The sequence below is a fragment of the Primulina tabacum genome, chromosome 18 (assembly GCF_025594145.1).
Source record: "Primulina tabacum isolate GXHZ01 chromosome 18, ASM2559414v2, whole genome shotgun sequence".
Taxonomy (NCBI): domain Eukaryota; kingdom Viridiplantae; phylum Streptophyta; class Magnoliopsida; order Lamiales; family Gesneriaceae; genus Primulina; species Primulina tabacum.
Genome location: NC_134567.1, coordinates 25,302,709 through 25,327,749, shown reverse-complemented (window position 1 = coordinate 25,327,749; position 25,041 = coordinate 25,302,709). Strand labels below are relative to the sequence as shown.

At 34.9% G+C, this 25,041-nt stretch overlaps 4 protein-coding genes and 1 pseudogene across 7 annotated transcripts; 2 read left to right on the top strand and 3 right to left on the bottom strand.

The window, feature by feature from the left end:
• Positions 1-491: 491 nt before the first annotated feature.
• On the bottom strand, positions 492-3,269 carry LOC142533410 (uncharacterized). The gene is made up of 5 exons (XM_075640163.1): positions 2,773-3,269; positions 2,193-2,292; positions 1,991-2,114; positions 904-999; positions 492-831 (listed from the first exon to the last, which is right to left on the bottom strand). The coding sequence occupies exons 1-5, from the start codon at positions 3,131-3,133 to the stop codon at positions 694-696; spliced, it is 819 nt and encodes a 272-aa protein (XP_075496278.1). The 5' UTR covers positions 3,134-3,269; the 3' UTR covers positions 492-693.
• A 1,523-nt stretch (positions 3,270-4,792) lies between these two features.
• LOC142533910 (uncharacterized) lies at positions 4,793-6,927 on the bottom strand (annotated as a pseudogene).
• Positions 6,928-7,643: 716 nt separating this feature from the next.
• Positions 7,644-13,494, bottom strand: LOC142533187 (uncharacterized). 4 transcript variants are annotated; one of them, XM_075639861.1, is made up of 12 exons: positions 13,295-13,494; positions 13,136-13,156; positions 12,954-13,009; positions 12,707-12,766; positions 12,217-12,318; positions 12,034-12,110; positions 11,619-11,742; positions 10,103-10,167; positions 9,761-9,830; positions 8,866-8,941; positions 8,211-8,301; positions 7,644-7,958 (listed from the first exon to the last, which is right to left on the bottom strand). In XM_075639861.1, the coding sequence occupies exons 3-12, from the start codon at positions 13,000-13,002 to the stop codon at positions 7,836-7,838; spliced, it is 837 nt and encodes a 278-aa protein (XP_075495976.1). In that variant the 5' UTR covers positions 13,003-13,009; positions 13,136-13,156; positions 13,295-13,494; the 3' UTR covers positions 7,644-7,835. The 4 variants fall into 4 exon arrangements, with proteins under 4 accessions (XP_075495976.1, XP_075495975.1, XP_075495974.1 ...); XM_075639860.1 differs by lacking the exon at positions 13,136-13,156 and having other exon boundaries at positions 12,954-13,002; positions 13,289-13,494; XM_075639859.1 differs by lacking the exon at positions 13,136-13,156.
• Positions 13,495-18,433: 4,939 nt separating this feature from the next.
• Positions 18,434-20,432, top strand: LOC142532235 (uncharacterized). Its single transcript, XM_075638546.1, has one exon. The coding sequence runs from the start codon at positions 18,957-18,959 to the stop codon at positions 20,043-20,045; it is 1,089 nt and encodes a 362-aa protein (XP_075494661.1). The 5' UTR covers positions 18,434-18,956; the 3' UTR covers positions 20,046-20,432.
• A 2,141-nt stretch (positions 20,433-22,573) lies between these two features.
• Positions 22,574-23,563, top strand: LOC142532418 (uncharacterized). Its single transcript, XM_075638724.1, has one exon. The coding sequence runs from the start codon at positions 22,574-22,576 to the stop codon at positions 23,561-23,563; it is 990 nt and encodes a 329-aa protein (XP_075494839.1).
• Positions 23,564-25,041: the final 1,478 nt, after the last annotated feature.

Here is a 25,041-nt window from a genome sequence, read left to right as displayed (position 1 = left end):
GCCACGTCATTAATGTGAAAAAAATAGGTCTATTGTGAGACGATCTCACGAATCATTATATGTGATACTGATCAACATTACTGATGCTCACAATAAAAAATTATTACTTTTTAATACTTTTTGTTTAAAAAGTAATAATTTTTCATAGATGACCCAAATAAGAGATCTGTCTTATAAAATACGACTCGTGAGACTGTCTCACATAAGTTTTTGTCACTGTGAAAAAACACGAGACCTCTTCATAACCATTGAATTTGCTATATTAGATTTTACCCTGAAGTAAAGTGTAATAAATCCAAGTTGGGATTTTTTTTTCGACTTCTCGTTTTCCAGTTGTTAAAAGAACACGGAAGGTTGGATCCTCTGTTCTAAAAATACACTCGATCTCATATTCTACCTACGAATATAGCATGTTATACGTCTTTAATGACCTTAATTTCTCATGTACAAATCTTGTTATTACATATAAGAAATATGGGACGAGACATTAGTGAAACAGAAGATTTGGTAAGTTGGCCTTATCCAAACAAATATATAAGGAACAAATTGCACATCCCTTCACACGTAATATTTCCACTATAAACGGTAAACTGAACTATACAAATCAATGGTATTCCAATGTTATAAATTCATATCATTTACCATCTTAGAGACAGTATTTGTTACTTATTTATCCTCCAATGTGCCCGGTTGTCACGCCAAATCCTCTTGGTCCTCAAGGGATCTCTTTCGTGCACGCAAGTTAAGCTTAAGGTTTTCGGGTACAGGAGGCGTCCTACCCCTACGGAATAGAACTGCGAGTGCCTTGTTCTTCTGGCAAAGATCAAAGACCTGCATGGAGATTGTAGTGAATATAGCAATCAATAGAGAGTTGAGTGATTTATATGATACCGTTTAGCTTACTGATGAGGCTTCTATCTCTGCAACACCTTCACAATTCTGACCTCCTCCCTTGAGTAAATCACAATACTTTGCAGCTTCATTTTCATCTTCGAACACCTGAGTCAGATATTGAATGAATACTTGAAAACATTTTGTATCTTTTATATACTAATGACAGTGGGTAATAATAAGCTTGCACATTTTTCAGAACTCAAGAAATGATCAGCCCAAAATAACAAGCAAACTCATGGTAAAGTACGAGACGCTGAAAGTGAGGAAATATGACATGATACATCTCCCCTTCACATAGAGAATGTGCAAATAAAATATATCTATGTTTCCTTCAAAATAACAATTTTTGGGTAAAACGAAGTCTTGCAAAAATATTTTACTAAATAATAACAAAGTGGCCATCATACATTCTTTTTTGAAGTGTGAAAATCGATTCTTCTACTGTTTGTCGAGCTTTATAATATGTATAAAAGCTATTGATAAGAAAATAACAACATTTTATCATGATTAAACGTAGGCATAAACATTTGCAGAAGGCAAAAATCAGCAAATCTTACTCCACAATTAAAATGCCAGGAACTAATGTCTGTATTTTGATGATGAAAGAAAGTCTCGACGTCATACAATCCATACTAAGATAATCAAAGTGAAAAACACTTGATAAGGAAGATGATACTCTCTGCTGTTACCCCTAGTTAAAGGTTGACTATTCAAGAGTTTATTGGGCCCTTCACCAGTGTACTTTTAGGTATTGGGGAGACCCAGTATGGGTTGGGGCCGTGATGATAGAGTATGTGGTGCGTAAATCCGCAACACCACATCAAACATCAGGAGACTTCCCACTAGGAATAAGTAGGTGTTCTGGCCAGAAAGAAACATGAAGCATACGATACAACGTTGGAGCCTGAATGAACTACTAATTTAGCATAGATTCAAATCCCAAAATAATTACATCTCAAGACTTGCACCAACAAAACCAAAGGGGTAGAAATTGATGATAACTCTAAGAACAGATACTGTTACTAATAATTATGTGCTATCAAATGAAAATAGAAAAACATAACTCAATAAAATAAGCAGGTAAGCAAGAACTTACGAGCACACCCTCTTGGACGTCCTCCACAAGCATAGGAAATTTAGTACTGGTTTCTGACTGCTTTGACTGGCTTCTCCACTTTGCTCTTTTGGAAAACAGAAGTCCAAGCTCTCTTTCAACTTCCCTGAATGAAGAAACCCCATGACCAATGCCAAACACATGCATGCACAAATGAGTCAAGTGGAAAGCAAATGTAAATCACCTGCGATTTCTCCGAGTTTTCATAGTACACACTTGGTTTTCTTGGTGAGTCAACACATAAACAGATTTTGAAGTCTCTCTCCAAGGATTTGCTTCCAAGACTGCATGTAGAATACGCAAAAGACGATATTCAATTACTCAAAGACTTGATCAAGTGCTGATGAATTTTATATTGTTTGTAATTATGCAAAAGAAAGTAGAGCCTTCTCATCATAAAATTTTTTGGCTCAGACAGTACAAAGCCTGGTGGTCTTTATTTCAACTTCTCAACAAGTTGGCATTGCATTTCAAATTTCAATCTCTCTTCCATATGTTTATGTTTAAAAATACATGTATCATAAAATAGAAAGGACGCGAATCACAAATTTGAAACAAGATTTGGAGTATCATAACGCAGTTCACAAACCATCAATCGGATCAAACCATAGCTAATCAGAGCAGTTACTTGAAATTAAACAAAAAAAAAGGAAAAATAACAAACAGAAAACAATTGCATAAGATGCAAATATCAAATCAAATTTAATGATTTTCAACAAAATAAAAGCGAAAATGAAAAAACGCTTGTTCCTGGTAGAGCATACCATCGTAGCTACTGCTATCAAAACTCTGCTGGAGATGTCTCCGCATGTCATAGGCGCGTGAAGACACCTGCCTCACAAACGCGTCGGGAGTCCCGGGGATCGTGCCATCCATCCTCGTCGCTCTCTCCAACTCGTCATCTCTCCGATCATTTTCCGCATCCTTTCCATCTTCTCCGCCACCCCCTGACTTACAGTAAACTTCCAAATGCATCCGTCTTCTACAAAATTCACTTGAAACACGGAATTGAGGAAGAAATATACTCCTCGTCCAAGGAAGCCCCGATTGTCGCCGCCTGTGGTGGTACTGGTGGCGGCGGAGAGGAAGCACAATAGAAGGCGAGACTGAAGGCAGAGAATCCATTGATCGGAGACGTTTCTCTCTCAATTCGCAGTTTTCAGCAAAAGGAAATTGCAGTGGGTTGATAGTTGGGAGGGAAGGTGCTGGAAATGAAACATCCGTCTGCGAGAATCTTCAGATATTTTGATTCTCCCTGATGTGGGCGGGTCGGGTCTGGAAAATGGATCTGATGTGGAGGAGTTAAAATTGGACACGACACATCGGGTCCAACTTGATAACTACGGCTACGTTCGGATGCTACACAACAAAATCGAAACCAAACCTAATTTTTTAGTGAAAAACAGCGAAACACGTTTCTACACTCAGTTTGAAGGGTCCATAATCGGGTCATGATCGAATCGGTTCATTTTAAAATAACGATTCAATTAAGATTAAATTTTTTAAGAGACGGTCTTACGAAACTTTATGTGTGAGACGTGTCAATCCTATCGATATTCACAATAAAAAAATAATACTATTAGCATAAAAAATAATATTTTTTCATTGATGACCCAAATAAGATATTTGTCTCATAAAATACGACCCGTAAAACCGTCTCACATAAGTTTTTACCTTCAATTAATCAGACCGCTTCAATAGAAAAATAAGATCGATATAATGTTATATCATATAAAATAATAATATAATATAATAAATAATATATTTTAAATTTTAAACATCTCAACGATATATATAAATAATAAAATATATACATTTTTCAATGTTTAAAAATCATTTAAGCTAGCTTCAACAAAAAAAATCATATAAGATATAATATTACTAAAATAATATAATATTTTTAACAAAGTTCAAAATCTAAATAATCATAAATATAACAAATAATTAAAAACAAAATATTAAATTACAAAAATTGAACACGATTTTTTTCGGTTTTGACCGGTTTGACCTATAAAACAATTTTTGGACATGTTCAAACCAAATCCGTGACCGTATTGAACCGGCTGGTCCGGTTAGATTATGAAAACAGTGCTTTCAATAACTTCTACTTTATTTTTATTTTTTTAAAAATGGATAATTTACGGTCTTCAAAGTGGTAAAAATAGGATTTAAACGAACCAAATCGTTTGTAAGCTATTCGAAGCTCGATTCGATGAAAGCTCGTTTGAGCTCGTTTAATGAGGCTCGTTAAGATAAACAAATCCAAACTCAAGCTTTACACTATTCGGCTCGTTAGCTCGTGAACATGTTCGTTGGTAAGTTCATGAGTAATCTTTTAGATGAAAAAATAATATTTTTGATATTTGATTTATTGATTTTGCATATTATTTATGAAATATATAGAAAAATCTATTAAATTTATTTATTATAACAAATTTACAAATTTTGACTAAGAATAATATATTTTTCTTTAAATATATAATTTACTTTTTAATTAATTTAACGAAAATTTAAATATATAATTCATATTTATTAATCTTGTTTAGGCTCGATAAAGGCTTGAATAAGCTCGTGAGTCATGCATATATTCGTTAAATAAAGCTCGAGCTCGGCTCGATTATAAACGAACCAAGCTTAAACATTCAAGAGTTCGGCTCGGTTCGACTCGATTACATCCCTAGGTAAAAAGAAATAGTTGGATGGGAAAACGAAAATGGTGGAAGTGTGAAAGTTGAAGAAAATAAATAATTTTTTTTACGATTCAAGAATTTGAAACTGATTAGCTTATGAAAATAATTCCTTAAATTATAAGCAAATAAAGCCCCAGATGTGCACTAAACCGAAGTTACTGTGGCGATGGAGACGACCTACTGATCTTTATGCAAAACCTCAAACATTCTGAAATATCCTTCTTAGTTTCATTGAATCATTAATTAGAGAAACCCAGACACTTGTTGATAAATCTAGCAACGGGCGAGGCGTCACCTGGCTCATATGCTACAAGGTTTTCGGTATCCATTTCCGAAATGGTACTAAAAAGTGTCTGGGGACGAGCACAGAACAAATGTTTCCTTTCTGCAAGTTCTTCTGCTAGCTCACTTTGACGGTTGTCCATTAAACCGCCATGATCAGAGGTTTTCTCACTCGCAGGGTCTCGAATATGCTCCCTGAGCCTGTCCAAACAAAGGAAGATTCGGTTTCTGAAAGATCGTTCTATGATCAAAAGCAATTCTTCAATTTGTAAAGCAAACGCGACGAATGATTGACCTGCATGACTGATTACAAGACAGGCTGATCTCAAATGGTCAGCAATGCTTGGTGAAAATGTAAAATAATCTACAGAGATAAACCCATCTTCTCCAGCAGACTGGAAATGAGTACCGTTAAGCCAAAATAGTAAATAATAGCAGGCCAAGAAACTATGTTGCACTAGACTCACTTTGGCATGTCCAAATTCTACTTTTCTAGATTTTTAGATTCCACTCTGGAAAATTGAACACAACTAATATTATGGAAAGTACACCTTTAGGAGTCAGATGGCTATCTCCAGCAGATTAGTCACATAAATCAAAATATTGTTCATTTCATAATCGTGATGTCAAATTCAAGACGAGAAGGACTCTCAAGTCATTTGATGTGGGGCTAAACTTAAAAGGAGATGAGATGAGATGAGATGACAAAGGGCTCTTCTTATCCCATTGAAGTGAAAACCAAAATAAAAGAGGGATGCAGAATAGACCATGCTCAAACACAAACATTAAAAATGACTCAAGATCACTTGTTGTGGGCATAAGATTGAAAGAATAGAAAACTGAAAAAATGATGAAATACCCAGAAAAGTCATCAATTTCATAAAATAAACAGTGCTTAAAGTGTCTCCTATAGGCCATAGATGATTTTCTGATATTTACATTTCATATTTAAACCTGGTAGCTACGAGATCAATGTTTAAAGGACAATTAGAGCTAGATGGCAGAGACAACATAAAATGTATTCACTAAGATCACCATGTTTAATTAAAGAAAACAAAAATCACATTACCTTCATGGGAATGTAGGAACCACGCCCCATTTGAATGAGGAGATGGGTGTATCCCTTTTCGAACAATGCTTCCCTAACTTCCCGAGTCTCTACGGCTCTAACCAAGGAGTCAAAAGAAGTAGTCCCAACAGTCACAAAGACTATCCTTTTCGACTGCAAACTATCAACAACTCCGCCCATCATTCTATATCCGCCAACAACATCTTTCACTTTCTCGAGAGAGCATAAGAAAATGGCTTGAACTCACGGACAAAATCAATACACCACAATGTCAAACCAAAAACTTAATCATGTGAAGACTTCATCAACAAATCACTAATGAATCAACAAAACTAATGTGGAAAGTCTTGGTATTATGCGTTTCTCAAAGAGAATGCATATAAAGTTTAAAAAACAGGTCAAGCAAATAATCAACAAATCCACATAAATCCATATACCACAAGAGGTTATAAAAAGTTGGGTACAGTTCTTTGATATAAGATATTCACTTTCAAACAAGTAAGAAGAGAATTCATAATTCCTCGATGACGAAACAAATTATCAATATTTTCAATTACATGTCTTTTCATCATCCCAAACCCACGGCTGAGTTCCGCCTTGAGTTCATCCAGACCCGAGCTCTCTTCCCATTCCACGTTATATTGAGCAGTCAAACACACCCTTTGCTCACATTTATGCAGTCAACAATTAAAATTCCCTCCTCTCTCCATGAAATTAGCGCTCATCACAGATTCAGATGAACAATGAAAATCAAGTAATTTCAAAAAAAAATCAGCAAACATACCAAGAGAAATATAGAAAATTTACCAGAGTTAGTAGAGTGGAATTGGAATCTTATCAAGCTGAAAAGTGCATAATTGAATAAGTTTATTTCACTTATTTTGAAAAAAAAAAAAAAAAAACTTCTTATTTCAGTCAATTGTAATAATGAAAATTAATTAATCTTTTAAAAAAAATGAGATGGAGAAAAAAGATTTTAAAAAGGGTATTTTAGGATTTTTATTATTATTATTTTACAAGACTATTGTAAAATGTTTAATAGATAAAGCTATGTTTGAAACTACGATTTTGAGTTGAACCAAAATAATTCGATTCTCTTTTTGTTGATGTGCTACATATTAAATTATCTGATAGATTCATTTAAAAAATAATAATAATAAATATCTAAAAATATAAGTATAAAAAAGAATTAATCAAGAGAACGTAAATAATATATACATTTATCGAGAAATCATGTCTGTAATTATGTATCTTAATTCTCATCCTTTGGGGGAAAAACGAGAATTATGTTAATGAAAGGACAATTGTTTTCAAACTGACGAATTTTTTAGTAAAACTTGTTAGCATTTGAATGAATATATTTCAAATTAAGAATTCCAATACATAAAATTCAATTCATTGTCAGTTGGTTAGATTTCAAATTTTAACTAGTTATTTTTAAGCCGTGGTGGATTTTAAATTCAACATGATATGAAGTCATTTCAAATATTCCTCAAATCCAAATCCACTTGTCCAAACGCACTCAACGAATTTTTAAAATGTGAGGAGTACATAAAATTACACTGACTACCACCTGTCAGAAGCTTCATAAAAATGAGTTAAAAAAGAGAGAAAAATTGTTCTTCAAATTATGAATGAACATTATATGATCTTAGTAAATAAAGATACAACCATACATTAAAACCCTTTTTGCGAAGAAATCAAATGGGATATTGAGATAATGTTCATCGAATCCGGCCTTTCAGTTGTCTACTTTTGACGGCGCATTGCATTTGTTTTGAAGATTTCACCTTCCTTTTCTTGTAGCTCGACCAAACATGTCCTTGATATTATGTGAATCTTTCTCCACTTTAGTCTTCTTGGTCTGACGTGTGGTTCGGGTAGATTTCTTGTCGACGCCATTGTTCACCTGCGATAGGAAATGACACTTGTAGTTCCTTGTCTTGACGACTGTCAACACACAAGACCTAGGCTTAGTTCTTCCAGTGATCGCAACAGTTCAGCTGCTTGCTTTATGTATCATATGGCTATAGTTTAAGAAAATATGGCACTATAAAACAACTCTTAAACTACCAGCAAGGAAACAAGGTCATCGCCTGCTCTTATTATACAACACACATTCCACTCACATACGTGAAGCAGAGTGTGTCGGTGGATATACCTGTATCGGATTAAATGAGGCAAGATCACTTTCTGATGAAGTCGGAAATATTTCAATTGCTGGTGCATTTCTTCTGTCGTTTAAGTTTAATCTGCGAGTGCAAACAAGAAAGTATTGAAGGAATATACAGATAAGGAGAGACTTAACTGTCACTCAAGGAAAGCGAGCAGTTGAGTAAAGCATATTTTAAACTGGAATTATAAGTCTATACATGATCCAGTCAAGTTCTTAAATTCAAATTGAGTAAGGATGGTATGGCCCCAGTTCTCCTTCTTCTTGACAATGAAGAGTTACGCAACCAAGGATAAAAGGCACACAGACTTTTGCCATACTTGAGAATAATAATAATAATAGAGACATGTTAAATCATCGATTACTCAAAATAGTTGTTATTTCACAATATTTTAAATCTCTAGCTTCGGTGGAATATCAACAGAGACATGGTACAGCCCTTTTAAAAAGTAAAACAAAGTTTAATCTACCATAAATATTCTAAAAGTACTTTTAAGAGCTTGAGACAATACTTCAGAACTCTACCTTTTCCAATGTTGGACAATTTAGTTTTTATGCAGAAATATAGAGTGGTCTGCTATTGTTTGTCTTTACATGATACATATACAACTTTGGAAGAAATATTAGATGCTTGAAAAAATACTGTAATTTGTCACAGAGGAGTTTCAGCCAAGGCTCTTCCACCAGGTATTCTCCCAATATTGACACTGCATCAAATACTGTTGGCATAAACAGATGTTAATCAGAACTACAATTATTGCTGGCCTTCTTTCAACATTGTAGCATCTGAAAGTGCATGATATCTAGATAGACAAATGCCATGCTCATATTCTTACATAAATGAAATGACTGCAAATATATGCATAGCAGGTTTATTAGGTGGTGAACGAACTACGTGTTTCAACCATAGATGATATTGCATAAGAAGCCTATACTTCAACATGAAACACAGTTGGCAAATGAATTATCACAAGAAAAAGTTTAACTAATCAACAGTTAGCTCACTCCCGTGATGTTTTGGATCGAATAGCAAGTTATATTCCCACACCATTGGATATAAAATCCAGTCATCCAAACCCACTGATCCTTATATTTGGACCATTTAGTTTCTTCACATGGCCCGACAACCTTGTATTGTTTCTTCTATTTTAACCCCATTGCCTCCCATAATGAAGTAATTAGACCAAATCCAAAAGTTGAACTAGGTCACAAGAATCCTCGTGTTTGAATCAATCAATATGAATCCTTGAGCCCAATCAATTTAATAGAACCACTTTGTGCACGCATTAAAAGTGAATTTTCATATTTTCCTTAATCCTGCTACCTTTAAATTCTTCCTATATTGTTTCATATTTCTCCTCCCTGTAATTGCAAACATGCAAGGTGTACTTGACAAACCGTGCTGTAAATGCTCTAACATCATCATAGCCAACCACCAGGCTTACGGTCGTTCTTTCTTATTTCAGAGCGACTAAAACTTGGTCAATTCCTTCAGCTGAAAGCAAAAGAGTCTCAAATTTTATTCAATAGAAACATACACGTATCTTTCTCATTTTGGGCAGCAAAATTCTTATCCAGTGTGGGTAGTGTCCGCTTCAATTTGCGTACCTACAATTTACGAAGGTGCAAAATCCACGTAAAAAAAAGTACCAGGAAGACTGGGGAAAAAGGGCATTTTTTCCAGATCGGCTAACTCTCAGGATGGCACTTTTAGGCGAAAACCTCTAATTCCTTTTTTATTATGCCAATGTCAGGAAATTTTTGCCTTTTTGGTCTCTTATAAATCAATCCACGGTGATATTATCAGTCTTCAGAATAAATTCAAATTGATGTCAAATAACGAGTAGCGACAAATTATTTCAAAGGATATCGAGACTAACCTTACAGCACAACCAAATTTGTACCTTTGAATCATTAAGCCTAAAAAACTTGGTAGACCCAACTTCTGTCCAAAGAAAGAAAAAACATGAAAGAATCCTCCAAGCCTTATTCAAGAATACTTTTAAGAGGGTAAAATTGAATTCAGGTGTCAGAGATTTATAAATGAGGTATCCACAGATCATCACTCTGATTGATCAAATTTCAACTACAAATTGGTCATACTGGAAGGATAGCGTCAAATTGTCATCCACTGTTTTCTTAAAGGGTTGAAAATGCCATCCCACCATTTGTACTTCCCTCCCAGTCCAACTCCCCTCCCCCACATTGTAAGGATTATATGACATGTGAGATGAATCTTAGGCAACTCATATCCTTCAACTCAAGTTGCGAGCTTCTAATATTCAACAAACTACTTTACACTATAAGATATGAATAAAATACCGAGGTCTGAAACCCTGTGAGAAGATAGAAGACTTAAAATGTAACATAACTAGCCAAATCTACGAGGAGCAAATAATGTCAAGTAGCGGTCTTAACAAGTGCAAGGCATGAGCATAGGCAACTGAGAAAGTCAAGGAAAGATGCACCTAGGTGCCATATAATTATTATTGTTGGCGGTAATACATCAGAAGTGAGACACACTGCATACTTCAAAAAAGGTTAGTCTCCAGATTCAGCGTTGTTTTGTCACAACTGTACAACAGACAATTAGACAAGGGAAAAGACAATACATTTGACATGAAAGTTTGAAGTCAAAGGCTGATATATGCAACTTCAAAAAGTCCATTTGAACTCAAAAAACTTAAGCATGGCATATATAATGAATATTCCAGTGATGTTTTAATGCATCTTCGAGGCTAGAGTTAGAGGGTGTTTGGCTATACTTATTTAAAACAATTTATAATTTCTTATATCTTATAAGTTGTTTTAGGAGCTTATAAGTTGTGAGGTCTTATTTTAAAAATGAGTTGTTAAAATATTTTAATAAGCTTATTTTAAACAACATGAATGTATTTGGTATTATAAGACCTTTTTATTATCAAACTTATATATATAATAGTTTTATAATTTTAATATTAAAAATATTTAGAAAAATCGATGTTCTTTGAAAAAAAATTAAAATTATTTTTAATGTATGTAAATAAAATGTTGATTAAAAAAATGGTAGTTAACAATTCCTCAATAAAATCTTAAAAACTTTTGATTTTTATATCTTATAAAAAGATATAACAAAATCTTATTTTAAATTCAAAAAAAAATGTTGGTATCCCAACTTTATCTATAAGATGTTTTTTAGAGCTTAAAACGCCATCTTAGTTCTATCTTAAAATAGTATTCATGTGAGTCAGTCAAGGAAGATAGATTGTGAAAAAATAGGCAAAAACACACTTCCAAAAAAATCCAAGGGTCTACCTGAGTTGAAAAACAAAAACTGATCATCAAAATTTGATGCATATACCTCTGTGTTGTCTATAAATCATTTCAATAGACAGCGATGCAAAAATAAATAAATACCTTTGACATCGCAAACTACTTGCATGGTCATATCGGCCATCGATGACAAAGACTGATATCCTGGGTAGCCAGGAACATAGATAATCTCGTCTAGTTGCCTAAATTTTCCAGGATCATTCCCTTTCTGCATACATCATAATGGAGGGTGGTCACCGAATCTAAAAAGAATTAAAAAATGATTACTTAAAAAAATTGACCTCATTAGAGGGCATCAAAAACGTCGACTTCAATTTGAATTGCAGAATACATTTTACTTTTATGCATTAAATCTTGTTCAGCTTGAAATTGAAAATTTTACTGCTGCAAGCAATTAAGCTAACTAGAAGCATTTTACAGAAAGGATAGAGCAACCAAAAAAAAGATACTTTCGAAAATTCAGAATTCAAAAAAACCACCAAAAATAATGATTGAAAACCTTCATTCGTGCTTCCTGGAAAATTGGCAAAAAAATGAACACTGGATCGACTGGAGTGGCAATATACAACTGGCCATCTGCCAGAAACAAGCCAGGAAGTAATAAGAATTTGTGGCATATAGTAGGCAGGTTTCTAATTACCAGGTACAATGCCCATCTATGTAAGTGGATTCAAGTATTTACCTTCGCAAACATAATCACCAAGGAACCAGGACCCATAAGATTGTTTAAACCGGTGAAGTTCTTGAAGAACTCCATCGCTATAGAGGTAGCATGTCACATCCCCTGCCACATAAATGAATTGTATCAAAGTTCTGATCATACAACTTCGCAGAACATATGTCTTATGCCAAGATCATGAGGAAACAAAATCCAAAGCAATGGAAGTGGAGAAACTAAGCCTCACAATTGTAAAGACCATCAGAAAAAATTTGCTTAAAGGATGATGCAGAGGAAAGTAAACCAAAAACAAGGAAACAAAGCAGAAAAAATATCATGGGATGTCAACTGAACCAAAAACAGAATTCTGGCCTGTCGACAATTTTTTAAAAAATTATTTATGACTGGTCTATCAACAAATTTAACATAGCAGAGTTGTCAAAATTTTCTTGCTCGAGTCTTAGTGATTCACACGAATGACCAAAAAAGAGAGAGATAACAGTCTGAAAGTTACCAGTTTTTGGATGCCGGAGTGACAATAAATCATTCATGTGATTCTCTTTGGTAAAAATATCTGCAAAGTGCAATCATAAGCTAAAATGAAAAAATCAAACAATCTAACCAAAGGGTAAAATATACAGCGGACTGTTCAAAGCCATAAACCGGCAGAATGGGAAATCAGTTCACAACTGTTTGAAGAACTAGGGAAAAATATCGGAGAGAATTAAAGATCAAATATGCAGCTGTATGTACTGGAATACCTGGTGCTATTAGCACACGAGTTTCGTTTAGGCCTTCCCACCAAGCCATCTAAAGCCTACAAAACACACCGAAATTAGAAAAGAAACATTCTCAGATCAAAGATAATTATTTGAAGAAAAAAAGTAAACTTTCTCCTTGAATATCGCCATAAATAAACTACTGAAACTGAAGTTAACGGTACAGTCCAGTTTACTCGTAAAAACTAGCAAGGTCCAGCACGCATTATCAATGGCAGTGATGAAAGAATGCGAGTGAAGTCAAAGTAGCAAAATCAGGAAATGAATGGAAACAAAAAATCAATATTAAAAAAATTGAGATCAAACGGATAGTAAACCCTAACCTTCAGAAAATTTTCCTTCCCCGTTCGCGGCAATATCCCGCCAAAATCTTTCCCAACAAGCGCAGCGAAATAGCGGTTTCAGGATAAGTTGAAGAATTGGTGGGTACAAATACAATGTTTTCAAAACTTCCAAGTTTCCATTCACAATTTGGTTAAATCACGATTCGACCCCATAACCATGAATACTGAATTTATTTGGGGACTTTCACTAATATCAAAAAACAATTAAAATCTAATTAGTCTGTGCTCGAGTCAAAATTATTCAAATTTTTTGTTCGAGTTGAGTTGATCTAAGAAAATTCAAACATTTTTGTGATCACAAATAAAAATTTGTAATATATATATATATATATGATGCGATCCTAATGAAATGGATGAGCAGGGTCGGGGCTCCACCGGATCGAATCAACAATTTATAGTGTTTTGGAAATTTTGAGTGAGGATAATGGCTGTGATACCACCTGCAAACAATGAAAAAAACTCGTGAATGGGCGCCGGAGGGGTGTCCGGCGTAGCCACTCCAATGCTAAAGTTAGCAGGTTGAAGATGAACATAAGCAATATTTGAGATAAAATGTGTATAATGCCTAGGGTTCAAAGATTTAAGACCCCTTAAATGAGAAGTATACCTGCTATTTATAGTAGAAAATGAGGTAGATACCTCGATTTCAGTGTCACCTACTAAGTATGGCAAGTCGGTTGCCCATACTCTAGCTTCTGATGACTTCTAAGACACTCCAAACCCAAATTGTTCTGACAGATTAGACTGCCTGTATTAATCATACTCGAGTGTGGTGCAGCTCTCGAGGTGGCCCGGGTAGTTAGTAGAGAGCCCGGGCTTATGATGATTTCCTGGGAAGAGAAGATTCGCCCGGGTAACTAGCTTCTGATCAGGGCTTTCCAGCTGTCATCTCGGATTAATGATGACCTGGGCTCTTACATGGGTACCAATATATATTATATTATATAAACATTAAAATTTGTGATGAGTTTTCAAACTAAAATAAGAAATTGTGCTCATATGAATCTGGAAGCATCATGAGAAAAAAAAAAAAGATATCGACAGTTGGTGGTTGTCAAAAAGGAAGGAATTATTTAACCAATGCTCACGAATAGTTAGAGCAGTTACAGGGGACTCCCTTGGTATCAAGAGAACTATGTCAAAGGTGAAGCTGGATTAAATAAAAGGGCATGTCTTGACAGAAGAATTGACCTCGATCTATCAGCAGAAATTCACATAGAGAAGAACAAGGGTGTGTGTGAGTTGTAGCGGTGAATGATTATTTTCGTTTCAATGTTCTTTATACTCTGACTGGATGAGCTTCTAATGAGATTACTCCCGTGGACGTAGATCACTTTTGATCGAACCACGTAAATTCGGTGTTGTTTCTTTCGTTCTTTATACTTCTTGAGTCTATATCGTGTAAAAGGGTTATTTCATAGAAGTCTAATCGCATACTGAAACTCTAAGAGTGCTCTTGATCTCACATACAAAATCTTGAGCTACTGGAGTCTGGTTTATCGTTTTTAGACTCAACAATGTTATTACGTTTTTTGATCGAATTCGTTAATTTTGAGTACTGATTTAATATTTTCTTATTATGTTAATTCAATTGGTTCGCTGCTCAGTTTAGCGATTTGTATCCCCAGCACCTCATTCCCCGTTGAGCTAAGTTAGCTAACATATCGTGAGATCTATTAAATCCATGTCAAATAAATGCGTATCATTAATAATGTGTAAATTTTTTTAAAAAAATGCAAAATGTAGTTGATTAAATTAGAATACAATAGAATTATAATAATTTAAGGGCTGAGTGTTGACATTGGGTTAAATTAAAATTAAAATATATTAATCATGTATGAAGATGTAAATGGAGGAAATTTTGTTGGTGTATAGTTTTTTCGCCCTCAATGAGTAACACCGGAGCTGTGGATCTAAATGAAATTTGCGTCGATAGTTGATCACCGAAATTTCAAAAATCCAAGGGGCTGTGGAGGAGCAGCCTTGTGCTTCCAAGAGAGAGGTTGCCATTTTCTTGTATGAGATAGAGAAAAAAATTTGGTAGACAAAAACTTGTGTGTAATTCAACTATTAATTATACATTTATTAAAAGTCTCTTCATGATCTAATCAAAAATCTCATTTTATCAAGATATTGTTTTTCATTAATCAAAAACTCTCATGTATGCATTTTTCATTTTTAAAAATACCATTTTCTACTCTGAAAATATCATACATAATTATATTTTTATCAACTTTTGATAATTTAGTACATATATATATGTATATATATACATATATATATATATATATTTCATGCCTTAAATTAAACAATTTATATTTAATTACTCAATTAATTAATTAATATATTATAAACTCTTCTAGAATCTTCAATGAGAATTTTGTGTTTAATATTTCTTCTTTGAAAGTAGCTTTTATCATAATATGGATTATTTCGATATCAATCCAGGAAATAGTCCTTGCTACTTCTATCTTGAGTTTTTGTAATTCCTCCTTAATTTATTCAGAAAGAATTAACTGCATCTCCATTTCATTTCATGTAAGTTTCATCGGGATTGTCATTTCCCTTCTAGAAACTTTATAGATTAGATGATTCTTTCTGTTTCTTAGGCCAAGACTTCCTAAGAACTTTTATACCTGTCCTGCAGAGAATCCTTGATATCTCTGTAGACTAGGATTTTCTCTCATTATTCTTTGAACCATGTTATGAGATATTGTTATCTGACTGAAGAAACCAGACAAATCTTGATGTGTTTTTTGTCGAAACACATCGTCTTCAGTCAAATTTCGATTCAGTTTCATCAGATTCTCCTTGACTCAAGACTTCTTCTTCTTCATATATACATTCATCTGAGGCAATATCCTCAAATCGGTATACTTGGATAAGATCTTGGTAATAAAATGCTTCTTCAATATCCGGGGTTGGGTCGAAGCGTTTAATACCTCTTTTTTCATTTTCTGGACAATTGGTTGAGATATGACCTCTTGCTCCACATGTCCAGCAATTACAATCTTTAAAACTTTCATTGGCTCGAGTATGAGCTCTTCTAAAAGTTTTTTGTATGTGTTTTTCCTGTGCTTCGAGAGGTACTCAATGCTTGGGATGATATCTTACTTCTTGATGGTCCACTTCTTTGTCCAGATTTATAAGATCGGGCTTTTTGTTTAGACCAAACTGTTCTTGGTTTTCAAGAACTTATTCCACTTTGAGCATAAGGATGAGTCCTAAAACTTTTCCTCTTATACTTCAGTGGTTTACATCCAATAATTGTTGGAAGATCATTTTCTTTACAACACAAAGGAGTTCTTTTATTAATACCCTTTAGGCGTTTGTAATTCTTTTGTAATGCTGTCATATGACACCATTCTGTCAATTTTTCTTTGAGAAAAGAGGCTCTTCGTACCAACGTATCTGGATTGCCAGGGACATATTTTCTTATAAGCATTTCTCTCCAGGGACTTGGTATTTTGGCGAAGAAAAGTTGTATATCTATATTTTAGAAAAGTTGTATATCTATATTTTATTCTACCCCTGAATTCCATCTATATTTAGTGAATAACATAATATATTCATCAACTAAACATATGTTATGTAATTCGAGGCTATACAGAGCTTGAGTATATTTCTTCCTCTTCTCTGTATCTTGACTGTTAAAATAATCTACCCCTATAAATTGTGTTTTAAATAGGGTAACCATTTTTTCAGCTATCTCACTCAGAGATTCTCCCGCTAAGACTGACTCTTTGGTTTCCAATGAAGTCATGTCCCGAGCAATTTTAACTAATCACATAAGACTCATTTCTAAAAGTTTAATGAATCCTTCTCGGTTGAGATCAAGTGTTCCTGCAGCGATTCTCATAGCATATGTCCAGTCATCTATGAGATCTTCTCTGTTTTTGAAATCTAGTACATCAAGATTAAACATAACCCCATAAAGATGTATAGGTTCTAAAACAGTTTTTCCATAGGGTGTTTGGTGCATGGGTATTTGATTTCTCCTTGTCCTTGTTCCGCTGGGTGTGATTCTCCACCAGTATGGAAATCGGGTTGAGATTATCTCATATTTATATTCTGAGATCCCACACTTTCCCTTGGTGGTTCCTGAGAAGATGACCAGGTTATAGAAGGTGGTTCACCTCTCGTTGTATTCATCTTTAGAACTACAACTTTGAGATGTGCAAAAGATTCTGCAAGTTCTTGTAGATCCTTGAGACCAATCCTTTTTAAAGTTGTCATCAGATTAATTTCTTTTCTGAGACAGATTTAATTAGATTAATCATTTTTTCTTCTTCAGTCAAATGTTTTAACACTACTTTGGTCTTCCCTTGTTGATGTAACAAGGGTTCAGTACAAAAGGATGGTGGTAACATTCCTTCTGAAATTCTTTTACTAGAACTTGGTTATTGTTCTAGGATTTGAATTTTTGTTCGAATATCATTTAATATTCCAAGAATTTCTTCCTGGTTTTCAAGGATTTTTTTCCATATTTTGTGGTATATAATACAGCATATTGCCATAATTTTGTATCGTTTTTTTGAATTTCTCTAAGATCTCTCGAGAGTTTAGAGGAATCCGATACTATTTCTAAGAACCTGTTATTTTGAATCATAATAATTTTACTTTAAGATTCTGATATGTTTCTTCTTGATATCTAACCTTGGTCAGATATTCATGTTTCAAATATTCCAGAGTTCTGAAATAAATCATGTAAATAGTTGATCTCGAACCTGGGTTCGGATTCATGTTAATTGAGAAAATTCTCATCCTCAAACATTTAATTACTTGATAATAATAATTTTGTACGTTTGAAATAATTTTACATCGGCTCTAATACTATTTTACCCAGGAAAATCAAATTACACTTGTAAGGGATATTTTTGTCATTTTTAACTTTTTATAGAGTTTAGGCAAAAATTTTCAGATGTAGAAAATTAGAATAAATTTGAGTTTAAGTATAGAAATTTATCTACAATTTACCCTTTCACTAACTTGTATATTATTTTTTTTTAAAGGAAGCTTGTATATTAAAAAAAGTGAGTATATTAAAAAAGTGACTTTTTAGTGCCCGCACAGCTCATGAACCTATAAAATAACAGCAACTGTACAAAAAATACAGCGCCACGCGAGTCTAACCTTCCGGTCTCATCCCCCTTACGTAAAGATGCCAAAAATCCCAAACTTCGAGAATTTCACTCACTTTTCACGCCTCAAAATCAAGAAAAAGTCCCGCACTTCGCCCTCTTCACAGAAATCTTTAATTCTTCACATTATTAATCGACACATCCTCTTGTAATTGCTTTATCTCGCACTCTCACCTGCACCCAGCTTTTCTCTTGTGTTCTCCTCATTTTTCACGTCAAGGTCCCCTCTTCCTCGTGTTTCATGATGTCAATGATCTATTAAATCATACTGGTTTTGTGGGTTGTTGCTGAAATGTGTAGTTTTGTCTGAAATTTTTGGATTCAATGGCATGCGCCGTATGCTTTCGGAGGTATGATTTAGGTGCTTGTAGGTCAGATCTGAATTGTATGTTTTTCTTCATGCATTTAATGTTAGTGTGACTTTGAAGTGAGGCTCGTTTGGAGGGTGATAGGTTTAATTAATTTCGTTGGGGTTGTAGAGAAAGCGAGAATTCTGAAAAATGGAGATGTCGAATGGGCTAAGTCCCAGACACGGCATAAATTCGATAAACAGAGAGAAAAATGAAGGTAATGGAGGGCCGGATCTTCAAATTTTGGATTTGGAGACTGAAACTAATATTCGATCGGATCACCATTTTCACTCCACGAGTGCACTGGAGATTTTAAGGGAAACAGTGAGGATTCTGCGGTATAATTTGTCCGGTTTCATGGCCATTGCGGCAGTGTTAATTTGTCCAGTTTCAGCTGTGCTTTTGTCGAACGTGTTTATAGATCAATCCCTTGTGAAGAGACTGACTTTAAGACTATTGCTTGTTGCAAATTCCAGTGGACTCCCTATCAAGCCTTTTATCAAACAGTCGTGCCAAAAGTTGTCGGAATCGGTCGTCTCTGCGACAATGTGCTTCCCATTATTCGCCACATTGTCACTTTTGTCTAAAGCAGCTGTAGTTTACTCAGTTGATTGTACGTATTCGAGGAAGAAGTTTGATTCCTCGAAGTTTTATGTGATAATTTCCAAGATTTGGAAGCGTATTTTGATCACATATCTGTGGGTATGTGGTGTAATCTCCGGCTGCGTCACATTATTCCTCGTTCTGTTAATCGTAGTGAGCAGCGTGTTTTCTGTAATGGGATTCCCACCAGACTTGATTCTGTATCCTGCTATGATAATAGGATTGATATTCTCAGTCACGTTGGCGAATGCTATCATTATCTGCAACATTGCAGTTGTGATCTCTGTTTTGGAGGATGTTTTGGGGCCACAGGCCTTGTTAAGGTCCAGTTCATTAATTAAGGGGCAAACTCAAGTCGGTCTTTTGATATTTCTTGGATCAACAATTGGAATGGCATTTGTGGAGGGTCTATTCGAGCACAGAGTGAAGACTTTGAGCTATGGAGATGGCTCTTCCAGGATATGGGAAGGACCTCTTCTTGTCATAATGTATTCTTTCGTGGTGCTAATAGACTCGATGAATAGTACCGTTTTCTACTTCAGTTGTAAATCTTATCGCATGGAATCCGTAAATGAAGAGACTGAGCCGGTTTTGGAAGCCCTGACTCTTCATTCAGGATCAACAGATACTCAATGAAGTCATTTTCAATTTTCATTATGGTATGAAAAGTTAACTATTTATTCATGTCATGGCAACTGAAGAATAAAAAATCGAGAGTTAAAAGATTGGATAATGCATGAGTACATTGTTCTTGGGAAGATTTCGTAACTCCTTAATACTTACAGATGTTATAGTTCTTGTTTGATATTTTTATGTCTTTTGTTGTTTATTTAAGGCGATTGTTGGCGGGCAATAAAAATTTGTAGCCTTGCAATACTTTGATATGCATTTTAAGGATGTCATGGCTTTTCCAGTTGAGTTTTTTTATAAGGATGTCATGGCTTTTTCCAGTAGAGTTTGATAAGAATCGGCCGTTCTCTAGCAAATTTATACAATGATTCAAATGTTTATTGATGTTCTTGTGTTGCAAACTCGCTGATATTGATGTTAGAGATTTATAAATTTGATTTTGGTTATTTATTAATATATTATTCAATAATTAGTATAGAGGTTCATTTGAAACTAAACAAATCTTACAAATACCAATAAAAAGACATGAGTAGGTCACCTGTGAGCTAGTCTTATGGATCTATATATGAGAATATCAGTAATATTTTTTTATGGATTGAGTTGAATATTTATCTAATGAAATATAATTTCTAAAATTTTTAAACTAAGAGTACTTGTAACAGTACCACCAAGCTCACTTCTCTTTCTCCTCCCTCTGCCCTTCTCCGCCATAGTGTATCCTTCTTTCTCGATGCCCAAGTCTTTTATTTCTAGCTTCTGTTAAGATTAGAACTTGAACCTAACTCAACCTCAAAAGCTAGCTCAAGGGGGATGATTGTCCAAGGTCATATATATAACTCCCAGGTTATTTATCCAACCGGTGTAAGACAATTAACACACCCCTCTCACGCCCAGGAATGAACATCTGGAGCGTGGAGTTTACAAATGACCCAATTATGGGCAGAACGAGTTACCTAATTATAGGTAGTCCAACACATAACGGTGGAGCTCAGGCTCTGATACCATGTTAAGATTGGAACTTGGACCTAACTCAACCCAAAAGCTAGCTCAAGGTGGGAGGATTGTCCAAGTCTATATATACAACTCTCATGTTATTTATCCAACCGATGTAGGACAATTAACAGCTTCAGTCGATTTTTCTCCTCCTCCTTAACGCATGCACCCGAGGAAATCTGATATTATCTTCACAGTTATTTGCTCCCTTTTTCAACTTATGTTCTCCTTTTTCAGCACTGCATCCATCAGACCATCACCCATAGCATCTTGAACTGATTCTTCGGCGAGCCCCTGAAGTTCATTTCCTCGCTTAAGTCCATCTTGGTTTCTTTTCTCTCTCTTAATGGGACGTATAATGTGTCGAGGCTGATTCAGGTATCGATCTTCTTTGCTTTTGCGGGTCTCGCTAGGGTTTACATACGGTACTGGGATCTTGTTACCAGTGGCCGAAACCAATTCCGGCAATGTACATTTTTCAGGGATCGTGGTTTTGCTTATGGAGTGATGATTTACTTTCATCTGGAGTGGTATTCGGCCGGTGTGACCGCCGTTGTTGAATCAAATTGGGACCTTTTTTGATCACATATAGCTAAAGCCCACGAAGGTTGTGTGTTTATACGAGTTTACGTGTTTATACGAGGAGACACTGCTATATGATGATATTGGTGAATCAATCTTTAAAGGCGACATTTTCAAATCACTCTGAGATCATTCTAATACATGAAGCAAGTCGAGAGTGTGTGCTTGAAACTCATGACACAATATATTCAAGAATAGTGTAGGTTGCCAACAACCAAATATAGTCCAACAGATATATTTGAAGATAATACTGCTTGAATTGTATAGTTAAAAGTAAGTTATATCAAAAGTGACAGAACAAAGCATATTTCACCAAAGTTCTTCTATATACATCAGGTTCAAGAAAATGGTGATATTGATGTCCATCAAATTCGTTCCAGTGACAATTTAGCTGACTTATTCACAAAGACATTGTCAACTTCAACATTCAAGAAATTGGTACACAAGATAAGGATGTGTCAGTTGAAAGATCTTAGATGATTGAAATAAGAGAGAGTATCTATTGTTGTACTCTTTTTCTTTCGTTCGAGTTTTTCCATTGAATTTTATTGAAAAAGTTTTAACGATGCATCATTTGAGCTCCACATCTCTTATAAATAATTTGTTGAGTTGATAATCATCTAAACGAGAGTGTTATAAATAAATTATTGGAGATGAAAAATAATTATGATAATTAGCAAACATAGCACTATTTATATTAAAATATTATAATTAATTTTGTAATAAATTATTATATAATATTTATATTAATTTATTGTTTATTACTATTATATTTATCAATATTATTTTATTTTTTAAAGATCCCCATGTTTTTAAAAAACCCAAAATTCAACCAAAAATTATAGAATGTAGACTTGCAAATGTTCACATTGACTTTTCCAAGTTATCATCAATAATTTCTTCGTCTTCCTCTTCCTCTGCAAGAAAGAACCTCTTGCACCCTTCTCTCCCATCTGATAATGTCTGCTCCCAGCCTCAACCTCTGCATCGTATTATCCGATGCAAAGCGCATAATCAGGGCCAACCGCGGCCATTTCTTTGCCCTTGGGCTTCTCTTTGTCCTCCCTCTGTCCTTCTCCGCCATCGTGTACCCTTCTTTTTCGCAGCCCACCTCGTTTATCTCCATCTATAATCGACTTTTGTCCTCCTCCTCCACGCCTGAACCCGAAGACGAAATCCCCCCTGTTGACAAATCCGATGTTGTTTTCACAGTTCTTTATTCCCTTTTTGTACTGATGTTCTCCCTTTTCACCACCGCATCGATCACTCACAGCACCTGGAATGGATTCTTCGGTCGCCCCCTGAAGATTACTTCCTCGCTTAAGTCCATCCTGGTTTCGTTTTTCCCTCTTATTGCGACGTATATTATGTCCCAGCTGATTCTGGGGTTGATTATATTTGCTGGTGGGGGTCTCGCCGCGTTGACGTACGGTGGTATCTTGTTCTTGGGAGCTCAAACCGATTATGGCAACGTATATTTTCTGGTTCTCGTTGTTTTGACCACGGTTTTGCTTGTGGGGGTGATGATTTACATTCAAGTTGAGTGGTTTTTGGCTTCTGTGGTCGCTGTTCTTGAATCAAAGTGGGGCTTTGAGCCGCTTAAAAGGAGTTCTTATTTGGTTAAGGGGGTGAAGTGGATCGCATTCTCGATTCTTATGTATTTTGCATTGTCGATTGGCATTTTGTCCGCTTTCTATTCAAGTTCAGTGCCTAGTTTGATTAGTAGTGGATGGATAAGTTGGCAGTTCGTTCTTCTAACTGTTCTTTTCACATTATTTGCGACCGCCTTGATGCTTTACAGTGTTGCTGCAACTGCTGTGTTGTTTATATATTGTAAAGCATTACGTGGGGAGTTGGCGTTAGAGCTGGTGGATGAGTTTGCTCCTCTGTATGTCCATTTGCCATTCGATGCTGATGAGAAGGTTCCTAAAGTTGTTTATGTTGTCTAGAGCCGAGTCGAGGTTGACGAGGTTAGCAGCTCTGCCTTGTGATATTACCGTTTGCTTCTTGTTTTGTTTGTTACTTTTATATTACATCCGGTGTAGTCAATCATGTCTGTATATTAAACTAATGTTGTCTGAACCATGTAACCTTTTGAATATTTATGTATGGATGCATAAACTTTGCCATGTTAATAAACGGATGATTTTATTGTAATTTGGCTTCGATTGTTTTTCATTTCAAAAGTGAACTGATGAATTAGTCTAGTATATGGCAAATATTATACAGGTTGTGGTAGTTTCACATCTTGTTGCTAAAAACCTCGTGCTGTAAAGAAAATTTGTCCTAGTTTTAGTGAAATATAAACCAACCTAAATTCTACTTTTCGCGCATATCTTCTCATGTCATTTCACCAAGGGAGATCAAGGAAATGAGCAGTTCTTGAAACAGTTGAGGTTTATTCTCATGGGAAGAACTTGGAAACGTCAACCCTCATATTCAATCTCTCGTTAATTTTGAAAGAGTATTTCAGTAAATTCATGGGATCTAGTTAGGAATATCTATCAATCACAAATCAATTCCTTGTCATCGTCTATATTACGAAATTAAATAAGGGTATGGTAAATAATGAAAGCAATAAAACATGACCGATTATACAAACCTCCATGTAGCTATACGAACAATTTACTCATTAAGTTAAGAAAACAATTGTAAAGTACCTAATGAAACCGGAATGGGGAGGTAAATCTGCTGACTTTTTAATTGTCTTATGGTAAGTAAAAAGCCATCACAGACTCACAGTTGTATGACAGAGAAGCAACACACTTGGGATACTTGGGTAACTGAAAATCAGGTAGTCTCTATGAGCACGTAATAAAAATCTGCTAAACTAGAACAAAACAAGTCTTATATGATGGCGAAATGAACATAATTGGTGGATGAAACAGATGAAATTTAACCTACATTAGCAGTTTCTTCTCAAAACATCCCACACTATAGATTAGGAAAGCACCATATATGATTATATTCTGAAATGGAAAAAGTGCTTGTGAGATTTTGAAGTTTTATGACAAGAAACTGTAAATGCAAGAGAAACATATGATGGATTAGACTAGGGGTGTAACCGAACTGAATCAAGCCGAATATTAGTAAAAATTTAAGGTTCGAATTCGGCTCGAATTAAGTATATTCGAGTTCGAGCTCGATTCGAAGCTCGAAAATTTTAAATTTTTCAGCTCGATTTCGACTTGAAATGAAGTTTGAGTTCATATTCAATTCGAAATGTTCGAACCTATTCGCGATCTATTTGAACTAGTACTTAGGATAATAAGGTTCGTGAATGAAGGCTCGAAAGCTAGAAACGTCCGAAAGACTCGAAATGTGTATATATTTTATATTTAAGAATATTATTTTAATAAAATATTAAGGTGTGTGAGTGGTTCGCGAACTATCGAAAAAAATAATTTTTTATCGAGTTCGGCTTGAA

Bases quoted from the DNA above. Each gene is read 5' to 3' on its own strand.
- LOC142533410 (XM_075640163.1), bottom strand. From the start codon at position 3,133: ATGGATTCTCTGCCTTCAGTCTCGCCTTCTATTGTGCTTCCTCTCCGC. The intron at 2,293-2,772 runs GTATGCTCTACC...TTCTACATGCAG, and splicing joins TGATAGCAGTAGCTACGATG to TCTTGGAAGCAAATCCTTGG. The intron at 1,000-1,990 runs GTAAGTTCTTGC...TATCTGACTCAG, and splicing joins ACGTCCAAGAGGGTGTGCTC to GTGTTCGAAGATGAAAATGA.
- LOC142533187 (XM_075639860.1), bottom strand. From the start codon at position 13,002: ATGGCTTGGTGGGAAGGCCTAAACGAAACTCGTGTGCTAATAGCACCA. The intron at 11,743-12,033 runs GTTTTCAATCAT...TGATGTATGCAG, and splicing joins TCCAGGAAGCACGAATGAAG to AAAGGGAATGATCCTGGAAA. The intron at 9,831-10,102 runs GTTAGTCTCGAT...CGTAAATTGTAG, and splicing joins AAATTTGGTTGTGCTGTAAG to GTACGCAAATTGAAGCGGAC.
- LOC142532235 (XM_075638546.1), top strand. From the start codon at position 18,957: ATGGAGATGTCGAATGGGCTAAGTCCCAGACACGGCATAAATTCGATA.
- LOC142532418 (XM_075638724.1), top strand. From the start codon at position 22,574: ATGTCTGCTCCCAGCCTCAACCTCTGCATCGTATTATCCGATGCAAAG.